The 20,623-nt window shown below is 40.9% G+C and overlaps 1 protein-coding gene across 1 annotated transcript; it reads right to left on the reverse strand.

Moving 5' to 3' along the window:
• Positions 1-408: 408 nt before the first annotated feature.
• On the reverse strand, positions 409-14,591 carry LOC143663815 (aldo-keto reductase family 1 member B1-like). Its single transcript, XM_077137194.1, has 10 exons — positions 14,300-14,591; positions 7,540-7,707; positions 6,725-6,841; positions 5,545-5,622; positions 5,140-5,262; positions 4,545-4,651; positions 4,234-4,315; positions 3,539-3,622; positions 1,544-1,626; positions 409-802 (listed from the first exon to the last, which is right to left on the reverse strand). The coding sequence occupies exons 1-10, from the start codon at positions 14,363-14,365 to the stop codon at positions 760-762; spliced, it is 951 nt and encodes a 316-aa protein (XP_076993309.1). The 5' UTR covers positions 14,366-14,591; the 3' UTR covers positions 409-759.
• Positions 14,592-20,623: the final 6,032 nt, after the last annotated feature.

Genomic DNA, 20,623 nt, shown 5'->3' on the forward strand with positions numbered 1-20,623 from the left:
ATGTTTCCCTTTCTTCCTCCCTTCCTTCCTTCCATCCTTCCTTCCTTCTCTGTCTTTCCTTCCCTTCCTCCCTCTCTCTTTAAAAAAAAAAAAAAAAAAAAAAGAATCACCTGGGGAGCTTGTGAACTCTCTAGACAGATCCAGTCACACATCAGGCCTATTATATCAGTCTCCAGGGGTAAGGTCCAAATACCAGGTACATTCAAAACTCCTCAGGTGAGTCTAATAAGGTGAATGAAAACCACCAACCTAAAGTTGAGGGGATAGCATCTTGAGGAAGGATCCTCAACTAAAAGGAACAACCCAAGACCCTATTCCTGCTGCAAAATGAATGGCTGCTTTCTAAGTTCAAGGGTGAAGGCTGGAAGTGGGATTGAAGGAGATGATACCATTAAAAAAATAAGAGAGAGAGAGAACAGCATTTGGCTTACAAAAGCACCTTTTATTTGAGGCAAGAAGTCTGGCTGAAAGGAATATAATTCCAAGCAATTCCAACTATTAGTGGCACTATTTTAACATTATACATTTTTTTCTCCTTGCTCAGGGGTATTCAACTTGGATTTTCTAGTTGGGAAAAAAAGGGGGGGGCAAAGAAAACTGGAAGAGACTTCTAATCCACAGATACTGCTCTTTATATCTCACCATCCAGCTGGGTTAGTCATCAGGTTGCTAATGCACTGCTGAGGAACTTGGGTCACATAACACTTGCAAGAAAAAAGGAGGCAGGAAAAACTTGGGGAAGAATCAGCAATCACAGCTTCAAAACTCAGAACTGAAGGGGTAATCCTTGTGGGAGGAAGCACTGTCAGGAGAAAACAGGAATGCATTTGCTTTTGAGGAAGAAAGTCTGACTGTAAGAAGTTACAAAGGGACAGAAGTAGTTATATAAGCATCTCACTGAGCCAATAAGCCAATAGGTTCTGAGACTACAGGTCATGACTTTGCACCTGGTTGGGTGCTGCCTGCAATAAACTTTGTGGCCCATTTTGCACCTGAGGCCATGGGCAACAACGTGCTCAGCAGCAGGCACGCTAGACAGGGATCTGCAGGTCAGAGGGGCTGAGAGACTTCATTAGGGTCATAAGGTTTTTTAGCATTAGGGCTGGGACTTTTTTGAGCCCCAGCACTATGGGGTTTATTACAGTCATTAAGACAAAGAGTCAAGGGTAAAATCTTCCAAGAAGGTGGGATACGACCACCTGGAATCATTTAATTTCACAGCAGCTACTAAGGCTTGAAAATTAAACAAAAATACATGGTTATTTTAGCTTAGGTCTGTTAGACTAACAGTGCCCCTCCGGCAGGAGGTTAAGATATCTGGAGTAGGAGTAAATCTCTTGGGGCATTTTCCCCAAAACATCTGAGTGGTTCAGTTGATACAGATTTGAATGCTGTGCATGGATGAGACAGCCAAGTAAGGTACAAAAGCAAAAAGAACTGTGACAACAGGACTCTGAAGTTAAAGCCTCTAGTAATTTTTCTTTTGTTCTATAGAACCTGATAATCTCTGGGGACCTGGTCAACACACACAGGACTCACTCACCTCATCAAGGCACAGACCCTCCAGTCCCTGTTGTAACTGAGTAAGGTAGTCATATCCACATCACTTAGTTCAAAGTCAAAGACCTAAAAAAAAAAAAAAAAAGAATAAACTGTAATAAAGACCAAAACAGAATACTAAAGTATCAAAATGGTTTTGGGTAGGACTATAATAAGAGATGTCTGTCAATGTCTTGAATGGGAAGGCCAGTAAGGTAAATTGAACCCAGAAAAAGTTTATCACATTAACATTCAGAGAATGCAGACATACAGCTGGGTATGACACAGAACAGTCCTTCCCGCTTCCAGGAGTTCCAAGGAAAATGATACTTTTACTCCATTTCAAAAATAGTGCAGAACACTTCTATTTTGATTAGCACTAATGGGGAACATAAAGATGGGTAAGATGCATCTCTGCCTCAGTTTACAATGAAGCAAAGAGATATTTCAACAGCTATAAAACAAGGAAAAATTAATCATACACTATATGAAAGAAACTAAACAAAGCACTCAGGGACTCCAGAAGAGTTAGAAATTAATGTCAGCTGGGGAACTGAAGAATGTGCCAAAGAGGAGATGGCACTGAGACAGGCCTAAGAATCCAAATAAAGTTTTGACAGAGAAAACAAGAAAGGGCCTAATGGAAAGAGAACTCAGCAGCCTGGGAGGTCAGTAGGCACAGGGTGAGGCCCTGAGTGGCAGTGAACACAGCTGGATGAGGTGGGCCCTTAGCTTCACCCAGTCATGGAATGTGCAGAAATAAAGTCTGCTGGATATTCTGTGATGACAACCGTGAAAAAACTGGTACAGACAACATGGTAAGATGCAAAAATAAAATAATTTTTATCAGCATTATGAAACTGGCAATTTAATAATTTTTCTTGCTAAAAACCTTGAAAAATGAAATAGGAAACAAAAGATCCATCTCTAACAAGGTTAGTGTTTCCCATAGTGGCCACTGTCTTATTACTTCACTTTGAATTGGTAGTTTCCCTTTTATATTTAAGAAAAAAAAATGTCTCCCCAATTAAACTATTGATAACCTCCATTCCCGCCCATCCTCATTTCCTGGGTGTACAGAGGCAAGTGTCAGGGCCAGTGTTAGGCTAGTGGAACCAGGCAAAATGAGCTGCTGTGGAAACAGCCATCCATGAATCTGGGCTGTGGCCTACATAAGGAAGAGGAAGCTGACCACCAAACAGTCCCAGGTCCTATGGCTCTGCCAAACTCTGAACCAGTTTTCAGACGGAGAGGGTGAAACTACTTTGTTCAGTGAGAGCAGATGCGCCTGGGCTATGAGAACCCTCCCAGAGCAGCTCTCTCTGTGGTGGTGTCCCCCAGACCACAGTGAGAGGTGGGCAGGGAGGCAGTCGAGTCTGCTTTTGAGCATGTGCAGGGTGCCCACCACAGAACACTTCATGGTGCCCTGACACAGCTGGACAGCTCTGCCCACCATCAGACGATTTCCCTGCAGGTGGGCTAAGTGGCCTGTGGGGTCCCCTTTATGGTCCATGATAACATCATTATAGCAACTAAGGTACCAAACATTGCATGAAGCACTTCAAGGCATCATCTCAATCTTTGCAATAATCCTTGAAATAGACATTAACTCAATTTTACAGATGGGGAAACAAGCATAGAGTGGGTAAATAACTTGTTCAAGGTCCTATGATTGGTAACTAATAGAACCTCAATGCAAAACTAGAATGAGCAGTATCACTGAAGCCTCAGCAAAGCCCTATGCACAGACAGCCTGGGGCCTCTGAGTAAGCCTGAGGCACAGCTGAGCTGAATGAGTGGCCCAAGGGCCTTAACCCAATGAAATTCACTGTCTTTGGCCCATGGGTTTGTTCACCAGGGCTCCCACTGAGGTCAGCTCCCTGGTCTGAGATGACAGGATGGTGGGCAAAAGTGTAGGTGCAAGGCCCACACACAACAATTCAGGGACAGCGCTGTGAAGAGTCCTCCCTCCTCCATGGGCCAACCAGCTAGGTCTTACCTGAAAGTTCTCAGCAATGCGTTCAGGTGTCACAGACTTGGGGATCACCACCATATTCCTCTGTATGGGGAACCGGATCAACACCTGGAAACCCACAGAGAAATACACAGTGTGTACATATAGCAAACACTCTACATTATTACATAACCAGAAGACGTAAATTCTAGAAGTTTCCATCAAAGAAAATAGACTCAGAGACACTAAGCAATTTGCCCCAGGTCACATCCAGCAACAGGGAGGGGAAGCATTCAGGTCTAGATATGACTCCATCCTGCTCTTAAAATGCCCCTCAGCCATGTTGCATCAGTGTCTCCTCAGGTATATTGTACTCAATGAGACTAGTCACTGCACAGGAACTCATGCTACCACTTGGGAAACGAGAACTTTTGCTTGCAGATGATTATTAGTACTCCTATATCTGTATAGAGATGAGTTCTCACAAAGTTAACAAATGTTAATCCTTATGACAACCTATAAAGGTAGGAACATGAATTATTATCCCCAGTCCATATGGCAGTTTTCTAAATTCACAATCTATGCTCTTTCTATTATGTACTCCAAGACCCCGACCACACTTCCAGAGAGGGCCTGACTGGGGTCCGACACTCACAGTCCCCTTCCCTCCTAATTAATGAGGACAACTAGGAATGGAGGAATTTCAGGGCACAGTCATGAGGGCCTGGAAATAGCTATACCTGGGCTGTGGTTTTATTATGCTTGGTTGCAATTGCTTTGATCCTGGGATCCTCCAGTAGGGAAGGGTCCTCAGGCTTGGCCCTTGAGAAAAAAAGGAGATCCATGTGAACAAGAATCAACACCCACTCAAGGCAGCCTACAACTCTAAGAGTTAGTTCATCTAAGAGAGGGCAGTCCCTCAGAGCCTCCCAAGGCACCCCAGGAAGATCTGTAAATTAGTCCCAGAAGCATTCTCCTTGATGTGGAAATTTTCTTTTTTTTTCTAATCTTCATAAATTGACAAGAGAGCATGACCTCATGGAAACCTCACCAGGGTCTGTCAGGAGAGCCAAGGGGACTATAGGCAGTCACCACGATGCCTTTGGATTGACAGTACTGGAATAACTTCTCCTGAGTTAGGTACGGGTGGCACTCAATCTGCAAAAGCAAACAGGAGGGCTGATGGGCGGGCACTGTGGGCACACATTCATACCCTGATATGACATATAGGACATTTCCCTATTTCAAGTCCCTTTACTCCCCAAGCAAAAAATGTGTAACAAATGTCCCATCTTCCAGATAAGCTGTAAAGCTTCTATATTTTCCAGCTTATGTCCCTGACCATTATAATCTTGTTCCTGATATACTACAGCCATTGTCTCTGAAGGCTTTTTCTGGTTTTATCTATTTAGCAACTATCACAGGTCTGAGGATCTCTATGTCTGCATGCTGTTAATCTGTCAGACACTGAGTCATCACAAGCCAAGCTCAAACTCTTTCTCTCCTGCAAGATGTGCCAATGTCATTATGAATCAGAAAAACATACAGGAACCTGCCTCCTGCTACTTATAGGGTAATGTAAATATGAAGTAACCAGATGGTAAAATAGTATCCTAAGGATGCCTGATTTTCTGGTGGATGTTTACCTGGTTAACTGCAGGCTTATACTTTAAGCCAGGTTTATTTAAGATTCTCTCGATTTGGAGATGGTTGAAGTTAGATACTCCAATAGCTTTGACCAGTCCTTCATCTACCAGCTCTTCCATGGCCTACAGAGAAAAGAGTATCTGCTTAGTGATGAAATGTGCCAAAACGGACAAGAAAAGAAAGCAAATCCTGCCCTCATGATTCAGTATCAGCTAATCAGACCTTTCAAAAGGCAAGAGATGGTAGGCAAAAGGTAAGCTCTAATGAGATATGAGGGGGAAACAAAATCGATAACATGCAATAAAAGAAATGGAAAAGCAGGTTTCTCACACCTTCTTCACCCACGGGGAGAACAAGAAGCCAGCAATGAAGTGTAAGGTCAAACAAAGCAGGGACTGCCTTACCTCCCATGTGTCCACAAAATCAGTGTCACTAGGAATTACATGGCCTGTTTCATCCAGAGGGAAAAAGTCCTTTCCAGTCTGTGATTGCGATAAAAAGCAAAACAGAATAAACCAAAAAATCAATAATAGTCCTTTACAGACTTGCTGGGGAAGGTGCTTCTTTGAACATAAAGTTTTAGAAAATATTTTCTGAACTATGACAGCTGGATAAGTTTTTAGAACATAATCAAGGGCTAATCAATTGCATGCCAATGTGGGAAAGGGAATAGCAAGAAACCCTGAAGCTCCAAACACTTTTTCTATCTGAAGGGCTGAAGATGAAAAATCATCATTTGAGAGACTGTGAGGTGGAAGTGGATGGTGCTCAGTCAGTTGACTATTTCCATCAGTGGCTGGAATGTGTGGAAAGGGCAAGGCTACACGAGCAGGACTCAAGAGACTCAAGTCTTGGATGGATTACTGGCCTCGAAAAATATCACCTCGCCAAGCCTCACTGGCTTTCCATGAAAAATGAAGGATTAAAGTCAAGTCTCTTCAGATTCTAATATGCCACTATGCAATAAAATAGGATAAAATTCACACATTTTCAATGTGGCTGACCAAGCAGAAAACTGAACCAGTGGCCAGAATGAAGGCAGAGGACGTAAAAACTAGATTTCTTTCGGTGCAAAAAGCTTGGCTGCCAGCAGATATCTGTCAAGCTTTCTCCGCATGGGGAACATGTGCAGAATGTATGCATCTATATACATGTCTGGAAGTATGTGTATTTAGGTGCTTATGTTCTTGGGGGCGGAGGGGAAGAGCAAGTACTGATGATGCCTATGGCCTACGTACAGTACGGAGAGTAATGTCACCTGAGCCTGTTTTCTGTCATCAATTTTAAATTAAACAATCACCAAGTGACAAATAGCAATACTACTCAAATTTTATATTATGTAAAGGAGTCATCTGTGGTTCTTGTTAAAATACAGTTTCTGGTTCAGAAGACCTGGGGTAGGGCCTGAGACTGTGATTTCTAAAAAGCTCAAGGTGATGTCATTGTTGCTAGTCCACTGACCATACTGTGAGCACCAAGGACACAGGAGTCTACCTAACACAATTTGCCAACAAAGGGAGTCATAACACACCACAGGTGAGAGATGGACCACAACAGAATTGGTCTGAGCGTTGTACCCCATACCTGAAAGCCTGTAGGCCAGTGAATAAGGTAGAGATCCAGGTAGTCCAGCTTGAGGTCACTAAGTGTCTTCTGACAGGCTCCTTTCACCATGCTTTTCTCATGGTATGTACACCAAAGCTGAAAGCAACAAGACAGCACATCTTATCACCATCATTTAAAAGGCTGTTTCCTGGAGGAGAGCCAGGCAGCTCAAAAGACTTATTAGGATTCACTTCCCTCTCCCCACAACCCACCCATTTTATCATGATACCATGGCTGAGATGATTCAAGTATTGAATTGGCTGTGAGGGAATTTTCACTGTGGAACCTAATTTACAAAGAAGCAAGGCATGATAATCAGGTCAAGGAAAGCTGTCAAAAGAACCAAACAGAAGACATAAAATGGAATGGACAGGACCTAATTATGAGGTTTTTTTGGAGCCACCTCACCCTCCCACCCAGTGTCCTGTTTACTAACAGCCTCCAGGAAAAGACAGTGGCCAGCAGTGGAGATGCAATCTGCAGATGAGGACCAAGGTTGGTCCTCAAAGATAATGCACTTGGGATAGCCAACCCACAACTTAATCTGCATTAGCCTGGGGTTCAAATCAATGAGTCCAGATATAAAGACCATCCAACAGAAAGCCATGGATGGGCAAATTCTAGAGCCCCCTATTTCCTCCAGGCAATACATTTCCTGTGAAAGAATCACCTACCAGGTGGTAACTAACCATATAAGAGGGTCCCAGAGTGTTGACTCAGCTCCTAAAATGATCCCACCATTGGACTCGTTTGAATAAGAACTCTTCCCCTATGCTCCTCCTACAGAATGGTACCTTGCTGACGATGAAGAGGTCCTCACGCTTCACCGCCTGCTCCTTGAGCTTCTCCTGGATGGCCACCCCCACCTCACTCTCATTCTGGTACACATGGGCACAGTCAATGTGGCGGTACCCAATATCAATGGCTGCTTTCACAGCCTCTGTCACTTTGCCTGGAGGGGACTGAAAGAAAGAGAACATAAAAGCCATGGGGTTAAAAACATTTTTAAAAAGTACACAAAACTATAGTTTGCACAAAACCAAAGATGATGAAGGACAATGTGAAATTACTGATCATTTTTCATCCTTATTCAAGTTCTTGTTCTGTTAATTTCAGCAAAGGAAGGTCCTAAGCAAATTTCTGAAGCAGCATTTTTCTTTCTTTTTGCATGGGCAGGCACCCGGAATTGGCCCCTGAGGCAGCATTTTAAACCTACTGGCTCTCAGATATAGGGGAAACAAGGTGAAATGCCACAATTTTTCATTTTTGGAAAGTCTGACAATCACGGGCAGCACAGACCACCTTAAAAAGACTGCTAAATTCTTCTTTCTTGTTTCTCCATATCTGATGATTTACAAACAGCCATATAAAAAAAAAACCCTGACTATCTGTATCTGTTAGGTTCCTGAAATAATATAGGATGCTGTTTCTTTCAGACAGTTTAAAATATTTCAAAAATAGCCTTAAATATTTATCCAAATTCCCATTTGGTTTGAGTTTAGTCAGTGAATGCCTGTACTTTTCTTTCTCTTTTCATGTATGGCCTCTGATACTGGCAATCACTATTTCTAGAAGATTATCGTGAAGCCAAGAATGTTATGATGTTGATCCAAAGGCCTGTGTGTCAATTCTTGTTACCCTGATGGTCAGTATCTCACTGCATGAGAATATGCTTTAGGAGGCGGAGATAAGGGAGATAACCCCTCAGAGATAGAAGCAGACAAAAATGTTGACAGGCAAGGGGAAAATGGGAACCAGGAAAATCAATGTATGGTTTGTGGTCAGTGCTGCAAAGAGATTGAATGGGTGTTCACGCCCAAACCATCTGACCATCTGAGTGGCAGGAACAGATGTGGGAAACTAGGCCACTGAGGAGGAGGGGGAGGAAATGTCCTTCTCTCAGCTTCACCAGTGCCCTGGTTTACCATACATACACATACATTATGCCAGGGCAGATCATGTCACCTGGATGGAACCCCACCCAGTGAGGTATGTAGCATACAACGGATGACACTGAAAAAGTGCTTCATCATGCTGAAACTTCACCACAGCATCTAAAGATGAGGGAACTAAGGCACAGAGAGGTTAAGGAACTGGCAAGACCAGGCAGTTAGTAAGAGATGTCAGGATGCAAGCCCTGGCAGGAGGATCTCAGAGGCTTGTTTCTGACTACCACTCCGGAGTTCTCCATAAACCTGAGGGACTCCAACAGTCAGGGAGAGACTGCAGTAAGCGGACAAGACTTCCGAGTTTGGAAAAGCCATCCTCTGGTATTAAAGTGTCAAGAAGGCAAACTACTTCCAATATTAATCATATCAACCTAGAATCTTTCCTAGAAGTAATCTACACAATCATGTAATTTAGAGACAAAATTAATTTCTTACCAATAACAAAGCAGCTAACTTAAGAGACGGCAAAAATCTAACAAACTTGAAAATGCAAATATATGATTACCTCTCCTACATCCAGCAACAACATAAAAAAAAAAAATGCAAACAAAAGAGCATGGTCCCAACTTGAGTCTTTAAAAAAAGAAGAAAAATAATGAAAGCAAGTTCCTATGAATCTAGCAGCAAATCTATACAAAACCAGTATAAGAACAACCAAATTACAAATAACTGAATTGTACAACTCCCATTTGCTAAAGCAGGCTTTAATTTCAATTCCACCACTAATCTGGCCTGTGACTTGGGCTAACTAAGGTATGACCATTGTCTTTGGATTTGGGGGAGGCTTTGCAAAGCTCTATCTTGGGCAGTAATTTTGTGCTGTTCTGTGCAGATGGCAATAAGTGCTGGCTGTGAGAATTTTCTGATCCTACATCTCCTGTCACCTCTACAACATGTGTCTCCCTATTTTCTCATTTATAATACTCACAAGCCAGCCAATAATAACTCAGAAAATTTCTCTTTTGTTCTCACACACACATACAGACTCCTCCTTTTAAAATCTCACCTTCTTCCCCTTTTTCTTGTAACTCTTATTTATCTCAAGATAATATCCTTCCCTCCACATCCCCAGTCAAAACAGAAAAATAACAGCCCCAACTAGAAAGAAGGTTATAAAGACAAAGTACATGGTAAAAAAAAACAACCAAGGTATCTCAAGGATAGAATTCTTTACAGTATTAGCCTTGGGAATCTCTGGGAATAGGGGATACTCTTCTTTTTATTGTATGATTTGAAATTTTCTCTAGTTAGCAGATATTACTTTTGTAATGAAGGTGGGGGGGTTGCAAAGGAAACTTCACACTGGTGAAGAAAACATCTTGGGTATGAAGTCTGAGGATAGTGGGCCAATGATAACTCTGTAGCAAGGACTAGGAAAACGGTAACTTTTGATATGAACCTAGTCTATAAAGCAGGACCATCAATTGGCCTTTAAAGCCTTTAAAAGTTTCTTGTCACAGAAAAACTGTCAAGGAAAACAACACTATAACCTCTTCAAATTAAGCCAGATTTCCTTCAGCACCTTCATTTAAGAGATACTAAACCTTAATTTCAATTTCATCACTGTTTTTCTTTCAATACTAGTGGTGTTGTAGAATAACTTTCTACTATTTTTCACTTTTAAGTATAAACCAAATGCAAGTTAGATAGCATTAGTGAACAAACTTCTTAAATGTATTCCAAATTCTGCTTAAGCTACCTCGAATCTTCTACAATAGTCTTCTAAAATAGGAGTTGGCAAACTATTTCTGTAAAGGGGAAACAGAAAATGCTTAAGGCTTTGTGGGGCATATGGATTCTGGCAACAACTCAACTCTACCATGTAAATAATACATAAAGACATGAGAGTGGCTACATTCCGATAAAACTTTATTTACAAAACAGGCCCATGGACTTAGTTTTTCAATCCCTATTCTGGAATACGACCTCTTATATAGAGATACATATCAAGAAATAGGGATCAAGCAACAGGTCCAAACTCAATTTGTTCTAACTTCCTACTCACAAAAAAAATATTCTGGTTTTCAATTCACTACCTTGATACCAAAAAAGTAGGCATTCTGATAGCGACCACAGATATTCTGCAGACTGAAAAGATTTAACTCCTGTAACCAGCTGACATCACGGTATCAATTAACTTCATGTCACTTTGACAAGCTGCGTCTCCTCACTCTACAATGACACACAATGTCCCCAAGCTGCACAACTGGGAGACCAAATCTCCGATCTGTGGTTAACCTACTGAAGGGCAACACCCTGCCAGTTTTGTAGGAACAAGGCTTAAAATCTGCCTGGCTTGCAAGACTCCCACAGAGTAACCATTGGAGAAAATCTAGACAATGACTACAATGTGTTACCTTTCGCGTACTACCCCCACAATCAACAGAAAAGGCACTTTCCATTGGTTGATGCAAATAAACAAATCTCACTTGGCATGTGTTCAGTGTGTCCAAATTCACTTTACTGTTTGTTACTGTCAACTGCAATTTCAAATGATAATAAGCTGATGGGTGAAGGTCTAGCTATCCTTTTGGCTGCCTTATCACACTGGAAACACAGTCAAGCTGGCTAATATGTTATGCCAAAGATCATACTCAATCAGGTTTGGCAACTGACACACACTAACAAAACTGGGATGAACTTCCTCCTGTTCTACTCTAATCAACTCTACTCTGAATTCTAGACACTGATGTCTTCACAGAGTTGAGACATGGATGGACCAGCACTGGCCCTGCACAGACAGGGTATATTTAAATATCTTTGATCTTTGGTAAGGTAACACAAAGTCTCTTAGTGTGTTTTCTTCTTCAACCTCCTGCATTCTTAACGGCACTATCACCCTCAAAAGGCAAAAACCTGTGGAGGAGAGGGACAAAAAAATCTTCACTTAATATAATGGTTTGTGGTGTGTTAAGGGCAACAGATACGAAGAGTATATATCTTGATATTAAAATTTCCTGGGGGAAGGGGTTGTCAGGCAAAAAATACTTCAAAAAGTTGGGGCTCATAATCGGAAAATGGTTGAGAAACAGTTTTACCCACATTCCTAGGCTCTGGGTGTACACACAAGGTTACGACAATCACTTACTACCAAAATTTTTCAAATAGGTCAAAAACATACATTAGTAACACAACACTGGCTGGCATCAATTAAAAGTAATCCCTGTCAAAGGCCCCCTGGTAAAACAATGCTGGTGGCCTTTTCACTCTCTAGGAGGGAAAGGAAGCCTGTCAGGAGGAAAACCCTTTCGAAGCCACATGGGGTCTGGAGCAGAGATGGTCTCTCACCTACCTAAAACCACAATCATGAATAAAGAAGGGAGAGACTGAAGACCTTCAACAGAAGAGTGACTGGATACTAGTCAAGCCTTGCCAAGGGCCAGCGCACTATGACATGGAAAAATCCATGAGGACAAACAACTGCACCCACTCACAGAGCCTCCTCCAATAATCACAAAGCTAAGCAAATGGCATCTAACTCTCTACATCTTTTCTCCAGTATCTGTAAAGTAATATGTACAAACGATGGGGAAAAAGGTATTAAGCCATCATTCATATAACCATTTTCCTTTTTTTTTTTGCATGGCCAGGCATTGGGAATCAAACCCAAGTCTCCGGAATGGCAGCTGAGAACTCTGCCTGCTGAGCCACCATGACCCGCCCCATTCATATAACTACTTTGAAACAAGAAAGAAGGCCATACTTATCATCTTAGTGTCAACCTCCCACTGTCCCTCCCCATATTTCCACCCAATTCTACAAACCTCACCCTCTGTCCCCAAAATACACAAATTGGCATTTTTACTACAGATATTTCTAAAGTTGTTTTACTTCTTCACATTAATTCAATACATAACCTTTGGGTACTTACTATTTACCAGGAATGTGCTAGAAACAGCAGTGATGGACATGCTCTTCTAGCCCTCCATGTACTTACAGACACCAGAACGAATAATATAAATGTCTAGATTATTTTAAATAAATACACAGTCTTTTGGGTGTCAAGTGTTCAGGTGAGTGATCTGAAACCCTCTTCTATAAACTTTTATTCCTTATTTACTCCAGAGTAGTTATTTCCAAATGTTGGGCCATGAAACTGATTTCTAAGATCACAACCATAATTTAAAAAAAACAAACGAAATTGAATAAAAATAGGGAAATGCATTCCAGATAGTGAGGTTTAAGTATCATCTTGCGGAACTTGTATTCCAGTTATATGTGTTTGCATGTATGTTTAATCATGATAAAATGGCACTTGCCATTCATTGTCAAGGAAACATCTCACTTCCACTCAAATAGAATAATTTGCCACAGGTGGACTTTAAAACTCTGTATCATGGCCATAATTAAATTAGACTCTCATCAACACCACTGGGCTATCTGGAGGAAACACAAATGATGCAGTCTGATTCAGCCAAGAAACACTCTCAGTGTGAGGCAAATCTATGGCCTTTCTCTATTTTCACGTTACACTTTAATTTTCAGCTGGAGGCTTTAGGCTGACATAAATAAACCCACACCCCCGTCCTATTTGAACCATTTCACCGAAAGCTCAATCTTTGTCTTTCCTTGCCTTGTCTGTGTGTAACTATCCAGCCCCACATTCAAAGAGAACAAAAAGGAGGTCTGACACTAATTTTTAAGGGGCTTGAACATTCTGGGGGTTTTGCCTCACGTCCTGTAATACCCCTTGTGTGCTGCCTAGTTTTGAGAAAAACAGCCTAGTTTTAAATTCCTACCCACTTCTTCGGGATGCTTTGAAAAGAATTACTTAGTTCTAAGGCTTTTTAGAAGTTTTAATATTGGTGGTGGCTAACAGCAACAGGCGGTAACCAAGGACGCCCAGATTTTCCGCGGAGTTTACACACCATTCAGGACACCGATAAGAGGCAGTGCCCCGTTTCAGGGGAGTTCTGAGCCGAGCGTTTGGGGGCACAGAAATCATGAGCCCTTTCCCGTCCCTAAAGGAGAAAGATCGGTCTCGGGAGCAAATTCGTGCCACCTAATTTAATTATCTTCAGTCTCTAGACTTAAGTTGAGATGCTTATTCCGGAGAAAGTAATAACGGAAACAAGGACAGGCAAAGTCGTTAATTACGCCTTTAAAAGAACGCTGGAGTTTCTTCCCACATTTTACTTTCCGCCCCATCTCTTAAGTCTACCCCAGTTCTTAACCCGTGGGGCAAGAGCGGCGGAGATTCGGGGTAGTCCCACCTCCTTTCCGTCTCCCTTCAGTGATTTTCCATTTGGGCCTCCCGCTCGGATTTTCAGCATGGCCTGGGGATCCGCCCACCAAGTATCTGAAGGGGCAGCCTCTCCCAAGTTGCTGCCGTTGTATCCATACACCACCCGCAAGACCCCGGAGGACCAGGGCCCGGCCCGCCTTCGTGGGCCCTCCTCGGCGCCCGGCTTCCCGCAGAGGCGGCACGACCCCTCCGGGGACCAGGGAGCCGACAAGCCCGAGGGGGGGTCCTCACAGGCCCGGCGGCCGAGGCGTGGGGCCTTTCAGGGTCACTCCAGGTCCTTCTCCGTCCCAGGCCGCCCTGACAGCCGGGCGTTAAGAAGCCCAGAGCGAGCCTCGGCATTCGCGCCCCCAGGGTACCTACCTTCCAGGTGCCCAGCCCCAAGATGGGCATCTTGGCGCCGTTGCAGAGCACAATGTGGTTAGCCATGGGTGTCAGTCTTCGTTGACGCCGACCCAAAACTACGCCGCCGCGGTAACGGCGTGGGCCTTTAAATAGCCGGGGGCTCGCGGAAAAGGCTTCTGTGATTGGCGCGCGGTTACGCAAAAGCGGCTTTTGATTGGCGGGTTCGCACTGAGGCTGCAGTTACCGCACCCTTCCCCGAGATTCCTTCTCCCGCTAGGCCCTAGAGGGCGGGCGTTTTTTCTGCCTCTGCCGCGTGGGCTGTGTGCTCAGCGCTTGTCCACCCCTCCCCCACCCCCTCTCGGCGGAAGCAACTGTGCCGGTTACTGTGGCGCGTGGAAACGCGAATGTTCCCGAAGTAACCGTCGTCCTGTTAATAAGTGCAATGGGAAGGAGTTTGGGCTTTACCTTTTTCAAGAACTCAGAGGAAAATCTTTGTTGCCCAAGCCCGGTAGCATAGTTTGGGGGGATTTGACGAATATTCTGTGCTCAGTTTTTGCAAATTATTCTGACTGCACGTGTAGGTTTAGCACACTTGGCTTTTGGACCAAAGTTATGTCGGATAAATGACTTGCAATCTTTTTCCAGAACACGAAATTTGGGTTTTCCCAGTCTATGTGTAGGCAGCTAAGGTACGGTAACTAAACAAAACTCTCCAGAAGAAGAACAATTAACTTAATATTGTAATTTTGAGTATTTCAAATTAGGGTGTGGTAAATGATAAACTTATCAGCCCTAATTGGCAGGTGGTAAATCACTACATTAGTTCCCCAAGATAGCCAAAGGAAAGTGGCTGAAAGAGCCTTGAAGAAAATCTTTACTTTCTTTCCAACAACCTTTCTCCACGATGCACCATTCTACCCCTAAACTGCTCTTTCTGCACCATCACCCTCCAGTCATTTCACTATTCATGCAGAATTGAGAACTCTATCTGCTTGATAATGACTCAGGAACTAGATCTCTCTAAACTCCATACTGGTAATTTTCCATTTAGTGACTTATTTAAAAATCTCACTCCACCCCCACTCCAGGAAAGATTTGTACAGAAAAGACTAGTCCAGATATTTTCCCCTTTGACATATAAAAAGTGTTGTTAGTAAACAAATTATGATGCTATTTGTCCCCAAATAATAGAATTTGAATTTGAGCTTAAAGCTGGAAACTTTCTTAGTGGTGAAAGAACAGGTGACCCACTGCTTTTCATCCATGACAGCCCTCCTGACTAGGGGATGCCCTGCCCTCCAAACTGAATCTCCTGGGTCTAAATCCAAAGAGCTAGTCTCTTATGAAAATGATATACTTTGAGTGGCTAGGGAAATCTCTGTCAAGCACAGAGAGCCTAAGGACTTTGTATCATAGGTGACACTTAAAAATATTTTAAAAGGACAGTATAAAACAAAAGATAATAAGAAAAAGTAAAAGGCAATGATGTCCCATTCAAAAGAACAAGATAAAAATCTAGAAATCAATGGACTTTGGACATAATGTACGAAGATTTTTTTTTTTTTTAATGGTTTCAATATGCTTGAGGACATAAAAGAAAATACAGAGAAAGAATTAAAGGATATCAGGAAAAACAATGAATGAACAATAGGCAAGTCACAACAGAGAGAGATTTTAAAAACAAACAGAAATACTGGAGTTGAAGACCACAATAACTGAAATAAAAAAAATTTCCTACAGGGTTTTAACACAGGTTGAAGGTAGCAGAAGGAAGAATCAATGAACTCAAAGACAAGACTAATGAAATGTCTCAGACTGAGGAACAGAGAAAAAAAGCAATTAAAAAAGCAAAGAGCCTACTAAGAAATATGGACACTATTTACCAATAAATTTATTGTGGAGAGTCCAGAAAGAGAAGAAAAAGAGAAAGAGGCAGAAGGAATTTAAAAAATATATATATACTGGCAGAAAATTTCCTAAGTGAAAGCAAAAACATAAATATGCACATTAAAGAACTCCACTGAACCCCCAAAAGGACAAACTTGAAGAGAACCATGCGCAGACACATTTTAGTAAAACTTTGAAATGCCAAGAACAAGGAGAAAGTTCTAAAAGCTACAAGAGAAAAACAGCATGTTATGAACAAGGAGTCCTAAAAGATTAAGTGCCAGATAGGAACCCTGTATAGGAATGATGGAAATATTTTGGTAATAGATGGTGGAGATGGTAACACAACATTGTGAATGTTAATTAACAACACTGAAATATATAACTGAATGTGAGTAAAAGGGAAAATGTTAGATTGCATATAAGGTAACAGAATAAAAAAAAAATAAAAAAATTCCATGGATCTACAGTACATAAACAATGAACCCTAATTTAAAACATGGTTTATAGCTAGTAGTACCATTTTTAAAATGTGCTATTACCAGTTGTAACAAATATTCCAATGCAAGTTGTTAATAATAGGTTGATATATGGGAATCTTGTATTTTATACATGATTGTTCTGTTATCCCACAACTTCTCTAATAGAGAAAAAATAAATAAATGAAAAAATTAAGTGCTAATTTCCCATCAGAAACTATAGAGGCAAGAAGGCAGTGGGGTGAGATATTTAAAGTTCTGAAAGAAAATACCAACCAAGAATTTTGTATCCAGCAAAACTGTCCTTCAATAACAGTGGAGAGATTAAAATATTTCAAGATAAACAAAAGCTGAGGGAGTTTGTCACCATTCCTACAGGCAATGCTACAGGGAGTACTTTTGACTGAAGAGAAAGGACATTAGACAGATCAATGTGACATAATGAAAGGTAACCTCCACTAAAGGTAACCATATGGGTAATTATAAATGTCAGTAATGCTGTGCTATATTTTTTGGTATGCTGTTCCATTTTTTACATCTTACAGGATCTAAAATGCAAACGTATTAAAAAATAATGACAAACATTGTTTTGGACATACATTGTATAAAGATATAATTTGTAACAAGTAAAACAAAAAAATGGGGGGTGTCTAAGGGGTATAGGAACACTGTATATATACACTGTTCTTGTTTGCCAGCTGCCAGAATGCAATATACCAGAAACAAAATGGCTTTTAAACAGGGGAATTTAATACATTGCTAGTTTATAGTTCTAAGGCCGAGAAAATGTCCCAATTAAAACAAGTCTATAGAAATGTCCAATCTGAGACATCCAGGGGAAGATACCTTGGTTCAAGGAGGCTGATGAAGTTCAGGGTTTCTCTCTCAAGTGGAAGGGCATATGGTGAACACGGTTAGGGTTCCTTTCTCATCTGGAAGGGCACATGGTAAACATGGCATCATCTGCTAGCTTCTTCTCCTGGCTTCCTGTTTCATGAAGCTCCCTGGGAGGCATTTTCCTTCTTCATCTCCAAAGGTCGCTGGCTGGTGGACTCTGCTTCTCATGGCTATGTCATTCTGCTCTGCTCTCTCTGAATCTCTTTCTTTCTCCAAAATGTTTCCTCTTTTATAGGACTCCAGAAACTAATCAAGACCCACCCTAATGGGTAGAGACACGCCTCTACCTTATCCAGTTTAACAACCACTCTTGATTAAATCACATCTCCAGGGAGATGATCTAGTTACAGTTTCAAACATACAACACTGAATAAGGGATTAGAAAGAAATGGCTGCCTTTGCAAAATGGGATCAGGATTAAAACATGACTTTTCTAGGGTACATGCATCATTTCAAACCAGCACATATGCTACTGAAGTTATCAAATCAAACATGATATAGAATTTGAATGTTAAATGTTAGTAGCTTAGTAACTGTGATGGTCAGGTTCATGTGTTAACTTGGCCACGTGCTGGTGCCCAGTTGTCAGGTTGGGCAAGCGCTGGCCTGTCTCTTGCTGTGAGGACATTTCATGGACTCAAATCATGACCATGCTGGCTGCATCCACAGCTGATTGCATTTGCAACCAGCTAAGGGGAATATCTTCTGCAATGAGTGATGCCTAATCTGATCACTGAAAGGCTTTTAAGGAGGATTCAGAAGAGACAGTCTGTCTTCCTGCTTCAGCCAGCCAGCCTCTCCTGAGAGTTCACTGAGGACCTTCACTGGAGCTGCCAGCTCACAGCCTGCCCTATAGATCTTGAACTCTTACATCCCCACGGTTGCATGAGACACTTTTATAAATTTTACATTTACAGATATCTCCTGCTGATTCTGTTTCTCTAGAGAACTGCATCTAATACATTAACCACAAAGAAAATGTGAAAAGTATATAAAGAAATTCGAAGGGAAACAAAATGGTACAATACAAAAATAAATATGAAAGTAGGCATTAATGGCAAAATTGAGGGAAAAAAAAGATATGAGACTTAACAAAGATCAAATAGCAAAGTGGCAGAAGAAAGTCCGGCATTATCAGTAGTGACTTTAAATGTAATTGGATTAAACTCTGTAGTCAAAAGGCAAAGATTAGCAGAACGGATAAAAATGCACGACCCATTTATATGCTGTATACAAGAAAGACTCATCTTGACTTCAAAGCACAAGTAGATTGAAAGTGATAGGTTGGGAAAAATAGATATACCAGGCATAGTAACCTAAAGAGAGCTAGGATAGCTATACTAATACTGGATTAAATAGACTTTAAGTCAAAACTGGTTACAAGGAACAAAGGAACTCACTATAAACTGACAAAGGGGCCAAATCAACAAGAAGGCATAATAATTTTCAATATATATGCACTTAATGGCACAGCCACAAAATGTATGAAGTAAATATTGACAGATTTGAAGGGAGAGCTAGACAGTTTTACATTAATAGTAGAAGTCAGTACACAACTTTCAATAAAGCATTGAACATCTTGGCAGAAGAGTAATAAGGAAATAGAAGACATGAACAATATTATAAACCAACTAAAGCTAACAGGCAAATAGAGAACAATTCACCAAATAGCAGCAGAATCCACACTCTTCTCTAATGCACATGGAAGAATCTCTAGGATTAGACCTAATATTAAGTCACAAAACATCTCAATATATTAAAAAATATTGAACTCATACAATGTATCTTCTCCAACCACAGTGGAATAAAGCTAGAAATCAATAACAAAGGAAGAATTGGGAAATTAAACAACACAATCTTAAACAAGCAATGGATCAAATAAGACATCTCAAGGAAAGTTATGAAATATCTTGAGGCAAATGAAAGTGAAAATACTTTATCAAAACCTTGGAATGCAGCAAAGAAATGCCGAGAGAGGAATTTATAGCTCTAATGCTAACATTTAAAAAGAAGAAAGATCTCAATTCAGAGACCTAGCCTCATGACTGGAGGATCTAGAAAAGAAAAGCAAAGTAAAACCAAAGCAAGCAGAAGGAAAGAAAAAAACAAAGATTAGAGCAAATATCAGTGAAATAGAGAATTAAAAAATAGAGGAAATCAATGAAATCTTTAGCTAGACTGATGATGAAAAAAAAAGGGGACAGAATAACTAAAATTAGAAATGAAAGAGGGGCCATTTCTACCAACTCCAAAGAAATAAAAAGGAGTAGAAGTCACCATGAACAACTGTATGCCAACAAATTAGATTACCTAGATGAAACGGACAAATTCCTAGAAACTCACAAACTGCCTACATTGACTCAAAAATAAATAGATGAGCTCAACAGACCAACAACAAATAAAGAGGTTAATCAATAATCAAAAAAAGAAAAGAAAAACAAACAAAAGCCCCAGAAAGATTTTTTTTACTAGTGAATTTTACCAAACAATCCTGCACAAAATCTTCCCCCCAAAAAACAGGAAGGAACTCTCCCTAAATCATTTAATGAGGGCAACCTCACCGAAATACCAAATCCAGATTGATACCACAAGGAAAGAAAATTACAAACCAAGAGCCTCAACATCCATCGATATTATGAATATAGATGCAAAAATCCTCAACAAAACACTAGTAAAACAAACACAACTGCAATTAAATCAAGTGGGTTTATCCCAGGTATGCAAGAGTAGTTGAATATAAGAAAGTTATTATTGTAATACAGCACATTAATAGAATGCAAGAGAAAAAAACAATCATCTCAATGATGCAGAAAAGGCAAAACCCAGCACTCTTCTCATTAAAAACACATAGAAAACTAAGAATAGAAGGAACCTTCCTCAACATGATAAAGGGCCAATATAAAAAAACCATTTAACATTATACTCAATGGTGAAAAATGAAAGCTTTCCCTCTAAGATCAGGAACAAAATAAGGATGCTCAATGTCATCTCTGTTATTTTCAACATTGTACTGGAAGTTCCAGCAATCAATTAGGTAAGAAAAAAGGAATAAAAGGCATCCAGATTGGAAAGAAAGAAA

The sequence above is a fragment of the Tamandua tetradactyla genome, chromosome 1 (genome assembly GCF_023851605.1).
Source record: "Tamandua tetradactyla isolate mTamTet1 chromosome 1, mTamTet1.pri, whole genome shotgun sequence".
NCBI lineage: Eukaryota > Metazoa > Chordata > Mammalia > Pilosa > Myrmecophagidae > Tamandua > Tamandua tetradactyla.

What these genes read in the sequence shown, in the direction of transcription:
- LOC143663815 (XM_077137194.1), bottom strand. Translation starts at nt 14,365, where the DNA reads ATGGCTAACCACATTGTGCTCTGCAACGGCGCCAAGATGCCCATCTTG. An exon ending in ATAAGCCTGCAGTTAACCAG is followed by an intron (nt 4,652 to 5,139) that starts GTAAACATCCAC and finishes TTGCTTTTGCAG; the next exon opens with ATTGAGTGCCACCCGTACCT. An exon ending in GGCTCTCCTGACAGACCCTG is followed by an intron (nt 4,316 to 4,544) that starts GTGAGGTTTCCA and finishes TTTTTTCTCAAG; the next exon opens with GGCCAAGCCTGAGGACCCTT.